The sequence below is a fragment of the Halichoerus grypus genome, chromosome 1 (genome assembly GCF_964656455.1).
Source record: "Halichoerus grypus chromosome 1, mHalGry1.hap1.1, whole genome shotgun sequence".
NCBI lineage: Eukaryota > Metazoa > Chordata > Mammalia > Carnivora > Phocidae > Halichoerus > Halichoerus grypus.
This window is the reverse complement of record NC_135712.1, coordinates 18067234-18078311: the sequence shown is the minus strand read 5'-3', so window position 1 is coordinate 18078311 and position 11078 is coordinate 18067234. Positions and strand designations below refer to the sequence as shown.

General features: G+C 51.0%; 1 protein-coding gene across 1 annotated transcript; it reads right to left on the bottom strand.

Moving 5' to 3' along the window:
* Positions 1-211: 211 nt before the first annotated feature.
* On the bottom strand, positions 212-9500 carry ADAMTS1 (ADAM metallopeptidase with thrombospondin type 1 motif 1). Its single transcript, XM_036120240.2, has 9 exons — positions 8319-9500; positions 6302-6648; positions 5800-5932; positions 5247-5414; positions 4523-4809; positions 4119-4305; positions 3853-4028; positions 2773-2948; positions 212-2613 (listed from the first exon to the last, which is right to left on the bottom strand). Exons 1-9 carry the CDS (start codon positions 8995-8997, stop codon positions 1914-1916), a joined length of 2853 nt encoding a protein of 950 aa, XP_035976133.1. The 5' UTR covers positions 8998-9500; the 3' UTR covers positions 212-1913.
* Positions 9501-11078: the final 1578 nt, after the last annotated feature.

Below are 11078 nucleotides of genomic sequence, written 5' to 3'. Positions count from 1 at the left end.
TCAGACGGCTGGGCTCATGATGTAGGTCTATCCCCAAATGTTATTTATGAGGCGTTATATTCTACTCAGTACCTTCAATGCTTTCACAAATTTTACTCACATGATATAATCGAAGAGACACAAGTTCAAAATGCATCCGGAACCCCACCTTTTCTCATTTGTGTTATATGTCCAAAGTTGGCAAACTGCCCACAGAACGAATATGGCCCAGTTTTTGTAAATAAAGTTTTATTAGAACACCACCATGCCCATTCATTGATGTATTGTCTATGGCTGTTTTCATGCTACAACAGCACAGGTAAGTAGTTGTGACAGAGATGATCTGGCCAACAAAGCCAAAAATATTTACTATCTGGCTCTTCACAGAAAACATTTGCCAACCATTGTTGTACGTTTAACAAAATCTATCACAGAAGATATAATAGATTTCTTTTTTGGTAGCAATCACATACATTAAGGATACATAAAATACATTTAATTAGAATGAAACCTTATTTCTATAGAATTTAAGAAAATTATTCAGTCTTCAAATTCAGTATTTGTGTCTCAGATTTCCTTCCCAAGAATTAATTCCCATTTAAAAAAAAAAGACACACACATTCAAAAAGTGTTCTTTTATTATTTCTAGTAACATATATTGTATAAATACTCTATTTTTATATGCCCTTTTACAAAAGCGATATAACTTAAAAGTTTTATCATTAGAAAGAAATGTATAAAAATAAATATGTTATTATAGGCATTTATTACAAACTATAGTCCTTCTTAGAAGGAACACACAAATACTTATAAAGTATGTAGGATTTATAGTAACATATTTTACTATATACATATGGAAAAAAAAAGTCATATTCTCTTTCATAGTAGAAGAGCTGAACAGACATTCACCAGGATATGACTGTTGGACCAGCTGCTGGGGATGGACCTGCTACCCCTCAGTAGCCTCCCCACTGTGAGACAAGTGATCTCCATGTCCCCAAACACTGGGGATCCCATTCTACACACCCCGTTCTTATACTGGCATTACATCCTTTTTGTATGATCACCCGGTCTTTCTTGAGACATGAATGTTTTTTTTTTGTTTTTTTTTTAACATCCGCATTCCTAAAGTAGGCTTACATACAGAGGAAAGAAAATAGGAGGTACTGAGCCCATCTTGCCTCGTCTGGCTTTTCCGAGCATCTGATTCATTGCTGCTTTTTTAACCCTTGTAGACTTCCTGCATTTCTACAAACACGTGGAATTATTTGTCAAAATGAAATCACGAATAAAGACACAACAAGGGCACAAGAAAGTAAAGATGGAGTTCACTTGAGTCATCTGAGGTTGTTAAGTATTTCTCTCACGGTGGACAGTCTTGAATTCTTACCTCTGGGTAGAAAAGATGGCAGAAACATTCTCCGAAATGGTAGCAGCCATAATCAGTGCTGGTTAAAGATGCTATTTGTACCCCTTTCCTCCCTCCGTTGTTAGTGAGGTAAAGTAAGCCCTGTCTGAAACTAAAAAAAATCTCTTCTCTCTCCTGCTTTCCATTCCCCAAACCGCCTGATACAAAGTATTTAATCAGTACCACAAAACAGGGATTGTATACTCCTTAAACTAAGTGTGACAATCGTTTCTATTTTTTTTTTAAAACTTGTCATAGATGTAACAAAAGGAATAATAATAATGCCCTGGGGCTTTATCATGCTCTATCATTGCTCAGAGATTAATAACCCTCATTAACTACCCTATCAGATTTGTAACCGGCAGGATATTCTGACGATCTAACTTCTTCTCTACCTACCTCTACCCTCCCAACTCCTCGACACTCCTTGTCGCTCACTGGCAAGGTACACTGGATCCCTCCAGCCTTCTTGATTTCAGTGCATCAGCCCTTCCACACCTCGTCCTTCCCTCAACACCGACGCTGCTTAACTACATTCTGCCATCATACAAAAATCTATGTAATGCTTCGGTTTCTTCAAAGGATCACAGCTCTCGTGAGACAAGACCCCCCCATCGTGGGACAGACACTGCAAGGTTCTCTTTTTGTAACCCTTCCCGCAGGTCTTGGAACATGGGGACCAATCCCCTAGCTGCCAGTGGGGGCAGGGCAGGTCCGCGCAGGGTCTGGTGCTGGCCGGCTTCACTTCCTTGGCGCACTCGGAGGCGGGCTGCCCGTTAATGTCCCGGCACTCCACCAGTCTCCGCTGCCAGCCCCGTCCGCACGACTTGGAGCACTCGCCCCACTCTTCGATGACCCATTCGGAGAAAGTAGGGATGGCGTTGAAAGATTCCTTCTTCTTCTTCACAAAATAGGTGTACTTGATTTTGGGGCGGAGGGCATTGCCCACTGTGAGGACCTGGATGGTTATGGGCTCTTTGAGAGGGCTGAAGCTGCGGATTCTTTCCAACGAGGCGGAGGAACCACTGTACCTCAGGACGGTCCCTTTGTAGGTGATGTCTTGCTCTAAAGTGGACAGAGTGAAGTCGCCATTCAGGATATAGGTGCCATCGGCCGCTCTGATGGCGAGATAGCTCCCGTTATTCCTGGATCCCCGGTGATTCCGCTGCTTCACTTCGATGTTCGTGGCTCCAGCCGGAATTGTGACGATATCGTGATATCCAGGTCTGCGGGCCAGAAAAAACAGACAGAAGGCTGTCTCAGTCCCTTAGCTAATTCCGTTACTTAGCCTGAAACCGTGCTCATCATCGAGCGTGTGATTTTTACCAGACTCGTAAGATCACATCTAAATAATATCTTTGGGAGTACAACGTTTTAAAACTCACTTTGCACTGGTCACCGAGCCTGATGTTTTCTTGCACGTAGATCCGTTTCCTCCACAGATGCCACATTTATCAAACTTCTTTTTGGAGTCTATGATACGATCGCAACCAGCTTTTACACACTGTCCCTGCACGCAGACGGAGGTGGAATCTGGGCTACACGGGGTCCCGTCAACCACCTGAAGAAGGGAAGAGCAATACATCTGGTGTCACACGTTAACACAGGAAAGAGATGATGCCCTGATAATTAGGAAAGTTTCTCTCGTTAACGTAATGTCTCTGCCTTCCCGACCATCATAGTTAAAACAGAACTTGACGTCTGTCACGTACTACCCATCTTGGTGACTTTTTCCCCCAGTAGATGCAGACGTCTGAAAATATTATAAATTGTTTTGATGATTTGTTTATTGACCTATCTCACTTCTAGGTAAGGTCAATGAAAGCAGAGCTTGTCACTTTGTTTCCTGCGGTCTGCTCGGTGCCTAAAATAATATCCGGCAATCGTAGATGCTGAATATTATATGTTAAATCTGCAGCCGGGAAGTATTTTCATAGCCTACGGTGATTACGGCACATGACAACCTCAACCAAAATTCATTTCCTTTTTTTACCTCAGAACCAGATTTATCCCCTCGGCAAAAGAGCAAAATGATGCTTTTTCTAGTTCAATATATGTCCTCAAACACAAGAGTTACCGACGCTCAGACTTCATTTTAATAAGTCCATTTGCACATGCTACTGCCAATCACCAGTTAGTACTTTGGTCCTTGCTTAAGCTATTTCCCAAAACCACTGGGTGGCTGCCATGTGAATTTATCTAACCATAATGGGCTTTTCTTTGTATATCAGAGTAATAACAAGCAATGATAAGAATCCTGAGTGCTGGATTCTAGCTTTATTCATAACTGACAACGACAGTACACTCAAAGTGGGCAGCTGCCAATGTATCTAGAAGACAAGGAGATCCGATTGGAAATGGAACACGTTAATATATAAACTAATGAAACTGCGTCATAGGTTGTGTGAAAAAGTCACAATTCCAGCCCTCGTTTCTTAGGCAAGAGTATGAGTGAAAGTAACTACCTTGGGCTGCAAAACGAAGAAGAAGCCAATGCCTTTGGCTTGACAGATGAGCTTGCATCTGTCCTTGGGCGAGACTCCAGCATACTTGGGTGTCCACTCCACTGCGGGCCCACTCCCAAAGGAGACTTTAGAAAACTCATTGTGTGCCTCACATTGTTCCTCTCTAAAGGTTTTTCCTGGAAAGAAAAGGATACAATGACATCATCAGTTTTCAACCCTTATCTGCTGGCTTGTGGCCACATGGTTTTTGGCCCGTGTCTACTCACCATTGTTGTCTGGACAGTCCTCAATGTTACACGACCTATAGCGCACGCGCTTGCCTTCACAGTACTTCCCTCCATTTTTGGGGACTGGGTTGTCACATTCCCTCATTGTGTACTGAACTCCTCCACCACACGTTCTCGAACATTCTCCCCAGGGTCCCCATGGTCCCCAGCTTCCATGAACAGGAGTCTAAACGGGGACACAAGCGATCAACATTAGAACTCTCTACAGAGGTCTTTTTAGGAAATAAAAAAGAAAAATAAGGGATAAGGAATCAGCTGTAAAAAGAACCATCAAAGCCACAGACAGGGATGTTTATGGTGGCATCCGATGCTCTAGCATCACTTTGCTCCTTCCAATTCTGAATTTTAAAGGAGTGTGCACGTGTTGCGATAGAAAAACTCACATGGAAGTGCATCTTGTCCGTCTTGTTGACACACTTGCCGTTGATACACCATCTGCCTTCCCCACAGCTGGTGCCGTCTGCCCAGGGGAAGTGTTTGGTCTGACACACCAGCAGCCCGCCAGACGTGCCTGTGCACCAGAGGGTCATGCACGTGCTGGCTGCATCCAGGCAGTGCTTGGAGTCCTCCCCAAAGGTAAACTGGCACTGCCGGGTGGCATCATACAAGGTCCCGGGGAGATCCGAGGGGAGCTGGATGGGGCTCTGGGGCTTGTCCATCAGACATTCCCCTGCAAAGGAAATGCCAACTCGTATCATAAAGCAGGAAAGGAAAACACAGCGAAGGCAGATCAGTTTCAGAAGATAGGTATCACAGGACATGAGATATAGCAGAGTGATCTGAACACGAGAGCTTCTGGGGAAAATGCCAGAGAGGTTTTAAATGATTTGTAAAAGATTGTCCTCAAAGGGGTATTTCTGCGTTAACAGTGATGGTAAGTTATTGTTCTGCTAAAAAACTCAAGTTAATGTACATTAGGAGCTACTCGGCCAGAAGAATTACCTGTTACTGGGAATTGAGATCTAAAAACATATGCTCTTGACAATGAGAGTAATTTGGAAGGAGGAGAAATAAAAAGAACAAAAAAGGAGAGAAAGAGCTGGTTTAACTAGAACCTTCCATGTGGAAGCTGGATTACATCTAGAAAGAGGCGCTCAAGCATCTTACCATGACCGTTATCCAGAAATGATGTAATCATGTAGGCACTGCAGGGAGACCAAGGCTGGCTGTGGTTCAAGTTGGAAAGCATTGACGCCATCATGTGGGAATTCTGGTCAATGCCATTAATGCTGGCACACTGCTTTGCATCATCATGGGGCATGTTAAACACGTGGCCTAAGGAGCAACCCGAAACCCACATCAAAATATTGGTCATTTGCAGCATTTTTTCCCCTATCGGGGATTCATCTGTCTCAAAGTGATATTTCTAGAAGAAACGAATTAGTTTGGACACGATGTGCCTGTTTTTCACAAGGTGCAAACAAATATGTGAATTTCCAAAGGTCCAGAGCCCCTCCTATGTTATTTTGAATCCCAATAAGGTTGGCCGTGTTTAGAATAGTGGAAAAAAAAAAATGCTTCCCGCAGTTTCTAGAAAGCTCTGGAATCTAAAATAGCAATATAACCTGCCAGCTCCCCCCGACCCCATTCAATGAGCACACGGTTTATTGGTCTGAGAACTCGTGAAGCAGACTCCACTCCTACCCTGAAATGGACTCACCTAGTTCATGAGCTGTGGTGAAGGCGGCTTGCAAGCCATCATCTTCTATGACTGAGCAGCTTCGGCTGGGATCACATATGGTTCCAACATCAGCCATCCCAAGAGTGTCACACGTCTGGGCCCCACACAGGTCCTAAAAGGAACAGAGGGGTCCTGACTCATAGGGACAGAGAGCACGAACCTTGGGACCTAACCTTTCGGCAACATGTATCTCCACATTTGTTTGGGAGCATTTCCACTCACTGTTGCTGAGCTGTCCTTTTGGGACCACTCTGGGCGACTTTAATTAAGATTTTTCTCTAACGCTATTCAAACAGGACTGTGAGACTTGAGATATTAAAATTAAGGAAGACCTAAGGAAAAGGGACCAGGCTAGCCAATTAAAAAAAAAAAAAAAGAAAAGGAAGTGCAAAAAACACTGGGGAAATGCCTTGTGAGCGTTTGCTTGTGATACAGCGGCCTCCCCCGAGGCCAGTCCTGATCTGCAGGGTCTTGCTCTCACCTGTCTGGTGAAGAGAATCGCCGTGTCATAGTGCTCTCCATCCCGGTCACCGGGCGGGTTGTGCTGCTTCTGCCAGTGGCAGAAGTTCCGTAGAGTGAGGGCGGCGTTGGAGGTCACCTCTGGCCCCTTCTGCTCCTCGTAGATGACCAGGATCTTCACTACCACCAGGCTCACTGAATTCCGGATGCTGGGGTGTTTGTACAGTCTGGCTGCCACCGAGAACAAGGTAAGCAGGTAGTGCTTCAGGCCGCTGCCGTGAAACTCGGCCATGGACTGGTCGGCCACGAGCATGGTCTCCACATAGCGGTGGCTGGACACAAACCGCTTCTTTCTTACGCTTCCAGCTCCTGTCAAGAGACAAAAAGGATCGTTTGCTCAGGGGCAGTCTTGCCACGAGTAGTGACCTGCCCAGAGTATATAAGGAAAGCCTAACCCGTCAGAGCAAATAAGCCAAAAATATACCTGGAACAACAATAACAAAAATATTTGCACCTCTTTTCACTGAGAGTGTTATTTTTAAAGTTTTTTTTTTTCCCTTTATTATTATTTTTTTTCTCTCTACTTGAAATATAAAAACCATGTGAGTCAGTGAGGGTTCGGCCTTTTTTTTTTTTTTTAATTTTTTTTTTTGGTGAGGAGGATTTCTTTTGTCCTCTTTGAAATCCTATAAGCTGAACAAGGCAGTATGCTCATCATCCTACCCAGCTGTAGTAAAAGCTTGGAGCAAGGGCAGCCCGCAGAGCCCCTGAGTCACTCTTTCACAGGCCAGGACTCAAATCCTGAATGAGATCATCCGACTCCACGTGGAAGGCCCAGGGCAGGGCTGGGGCCTCTGCCAAGGGGCCGGGCCTGAAGGAATCTCAGCCTGCTCTGCTCTCTCATTCCAGGGGTCCCTGGGGGTGTTCTGCTCTTGCCAAATCCGGGCACAAGGACCACACACTCTGCCCAGCAGCCTACTGCCCTACTCCCACTGCCCCAGGGAACTAAAGTTCCTGCCTTGAGCTGTGGGGCCACGTTTGATTATGCAGAAGAGAGCCCTCTGTCTCTTGACTGAAAACCCAGCCCCCAGGGGAGCCCTAACTGGACGCTGACCCTGTAAGGGCTTCAAGGAGCAGATGTCCAGGGGGAAAAGAGGAACATCCGAAAACAAGACACGTGAGAAAGTTAAGGACGAAAAAAGGCACCAAAGTGATAGCATGAAGAGGACAGGACAGTAAGCACCGCACACCACTGAAAGAGTCAGAGCGAGGCGTTGCAGGAAAGATGAGCAGTGACCAACGCTCAACCGAGCTTGAGAGCAGAATTTTGGCCGCGAGAGGGAGCGCAAACTGGGAGGCCGGGTGGGAGGCGCGGAGAGGCGGGGCCGGCTGGGCAAAGACCTCCCAGGCAGGTTCTGCAGAGGGGCCCCGCCGCCGCCAGCCGGTCGGGGTCAGCCTCTTAAGGGGGAAAGGGGCGCAGGCGGAGGCCAGCGGAACAGAAATCCTGGCGCAGGCTGGGATCCTGTACAGGCTCGCGGGGTGCGCTCCGCGAGGTTGCCGTCGCTCCTCCGCCCGCCATCTCCGCCCTCCTCTGGGCGCAGGAGCGCGCACAGGCAGCACCTACGGACCTAAGCGCCAAGCTGCAACCCGACCGAAGAACACATGCACCGGCGTTAAAAAGAAACTAACAGGACGGCAAGAAGTCATACGCGCGCACACTAAACTAAGGTGGAAGGAGTAGGGTTACCAACTCTTCCCTTCCCTGTCGAAACGCTGCGCCTTAGCAGAAAATCGCTGATTTGTCTGTCTTCTCTTGATCATTCGTTATTCGGCCAAACGGGATTCTGTTCTAGCAGGATGGGCTGAGTTCGACAACCCAAACCGCAAGCCACATTCTTCCACACCTGGCCTCCGTCCTGTCCGCAGACATATGTGCCCGCCTGCGCACAGGAGTTCACCCTCAACACGCGCCGCACAGAGACAGTGGGGAGAGGGGGATGAATGGAGACAAGTGAGAGCAACTCTTCAGGGATCCATACCTGTCGGCTGTCCCGCCCGCTGCGGCGCCGGATCCCGCCGCGGCCACTGCGCCTGGGCGTCCTCGCCCTCCCGGGCCGCGCCCCTCGCGATCCGGGTCTCGTCGTCCGTGACCCCGCACTTGGCGCCGCCGCCGCCCCGCCGCCTCCGCCGCAGGAGATGGAACTGGGGCCGCTCCGGCGGCTCCTCCCCGGCGGCGGCGGCAGAGGGGGCGAGACGCACGGTGGCGGCGACGGGCGCGGGCTGGATGAAGTACTCCTCGCCCTGCAGGTAGAAGGCGCCGCGCACGCCCTCGCAGAGGCTGAGAGCGGCGGCCGAGCCGGAATCGCCGTTCACCGTGCCGGAGTAGAAGCAGTGCGCCAGGTCGCCGGCGGTGTCCGGACGCAGCGCGTCGGGCCCGGGCCTGCGCCCCACGGTCTGCAGCGTGAAACCCGGCGCCAGGAAGCCGCGGTCGGGCTGCAGCTCCAGGTGCAGCTGCCGACCGAAGGCGTCCAGGCGGAGGTGCGTGGTCGTGTGTCCCGGCGCGCGCTCCAAGGCGGGCTGCACCAACTCCTCGTCTTCCTCTGCGGGGCGCCCGCGCGCGCCCGGCAGGAGCAGCAGCGCTGCAGCGGCCGCGAGCAGTAGCAGCGCGGGCGCAGGCTGTGAGCTCCGAGGCCGCCGCGCCGGCTCCGCGTTCCCCATGTCGCTGCCTCCTGTGGGCCTTCGAAACCCCGCGGGGACCGGTCGCTGCACCCGAGTCCTGGGAGGCACCGCGCGCCGCAGTGCACGGAGCGAGGGGGCTATTGTTCGGGTCGGGAGCACAGAGCCTCGCTAGCCTCACTCTGGGTTGTTACAGTTACTATTATTCTTTGAAAGTGCGCGCAGAGCCGGCCGCGGACAGGACTCCCGGAGTCACTGGGAAAGAGGCGCTGCAGTTCTGCGGGCGCGCGGGAAGTTTTTCTTCTAGCGCAGAGTTGGAGGCACCGCGCAGCAGGGACTGGCAGGGAGGCTGCTTGCAGGGACGAGGAGTGCCCTGGGACGCCTCCGGGGCAGGGGGCAACGGGCAACGCGAGGATCGGTGCCTGGAGCCCCTCTTCGGTCTCCGCCTTGGCCGCAGGGCTGCTGGCTTTGCGCAAGACTCGGTCCTCTCGGCCCTACTCTGCTGCGCCCTGGCTTTGCAGTGGCCCCTGGCGTGGAGCCGCTCTCCAGCGAGTGCAAAGAACCAGGCGGCCCGGGCCGCCCTTTTATAGTCTCGACTGCGTCTCCACCTCCCTCCCCCCCCTCTTCTCGTTCCCTCTTGGCCGCCTTTCCATCCCAAAGACACCGCCCCCTAAACTCAGTCGGTGCTAAACCGCGCTCAGCGCCGCGGGCCCGGGCGGGGGAGGGGACGGCCTCCGCGCTGGCAGGGCGCCACGGCCTCGTCAGTCTGGGGGCGGAAGACGCAGGAGGGGCGCTGTGACCAGCACTTTGTGCGTCTGGGGCTGATGCGGGGAGAAGGTACTCCCTTCCACTGCGCCTTCGCTTTCGCGGGCTTCCGGGACCACCCTCCCTTCTCGCCGCCCTTGTGCGGGAGCGCAGTTCGCGCGCTGGGCTGCAGTTCCCAGAAGGGACGGTGGGGGTGGAGAGCTGAGTCCCTTCTCCCAAGATTTCCCTGCCCGGGGGCTGTCACTGTGCCTCCTCCCTTTGTCACCCCTTCCCGCAGCCCCTTACTCCCCAGTTTGTGAGATGAGCCAGGACTGCCCTTTCTAGAAAAATACCCCACCCCATCTCTCCATCTCCCTGGCCTGCCACGGCCGGTTTGTGCAGCTTGCTCTCTCTTCGCCCCAACATTTCCCGGGGAAAGCTTGTTTGGTCAGTGCCTCCCTAGAAAGCATGCCTGGGTCTGGGGGACACTTCCCAGGCTCTAGGTTTCAAAATGCGTTCGCATTGACCTTTACCGCCACCCCTCTCCTCCCCTGACTTAGAGACTTCTCTTTGGGGACCAGGCTCATACTTCCGGAATAGGTGATCTGGAACGCGTTTCAGTTCCCTAGAGCCTAGGGAGGGACTTGCGCTTTCTCTTCTTCATTCCAGAAATAATCAACTCCCGCCCAGTCGGCCTTCTTCTACCTAATAGCTGCCGCAGAACGTAGGCCAGGCTGGCAGAACCGTGAAGGAACCCCACTTTTCCAGGGGACCAGCGGGATCGCTGAGGCTAGAAAGTGCAGTGGGGAAATTGGGAAGTTGGCTTGCTTCCCTGACCCCTCCCTCCTCTTCCCACCAGGAAGGGAAAAGTCTGCATCCGTGTTATGAAAGCGAGAGCAAAGATGAGCCTTTCCACCTCTTGGGTCCCTAAGAAAAAGCTGAACCGCCTCTTCCATCGAAAAAGAGGGAGGGAGGGGCTCAATGACACAGAGGAAGGAAATGTTTCATAATGCTTCCACGGGCGGAAAACCAGGGGACAATGGTGAGAACGGCCGCCTCAGTCTCGGGGCAGACCTGTGTCCCTCTCGCGCGGGCTCTCTCTTCCTTGCCCGGTGTCCTGTTTTGCAGCCCCCGCCCCTCCATTTTCACCAAGTTTTGTGGCAGCCCTTTCACTCCTCCCCAGACCTTCCCAACTTCATTCTGCCCCAGCCAGAAGCGCCCCTCCAAGTGCTCCCACACGCCCCTCTTCCAACTTTTGCTTTCAGAATACTTTCCAACTTCCTCTCCTCTCAGAGTTCTAGATTGCCTGCTGGAAAAAAACAAACACAAACACAAAAGCCTTGCTTGCCACTCTTTAGGAAAGCTCCAATGGGAAAGAA

Excerpts from the sequence above, each read along its gene's own strand:
- ADAMTS1 (XM_036120240.2), bottom strand. The coding sequence starts at position 8,997 with ATGGGGAACGCGGAGCCGGCGCGGCGGCCTCGGAGCTCACAGCCTGCG. Across the intron at positions 6,649-8,318 it reads GCGGGCGGGACAGCCGACAG|GAGCTGGAAGCGTAAGAAAG; the intron begins GTATGGATCCCT and ends GTCTCTTGACAG. Across the intron at positions 4,029-4,118 it reads GGACTGTCCAGACAACAATG|GAAAAACCTTTAGAGAGGAA; the intron begins GTGAGTAGACAC and ends TTTTCTTTCCAG.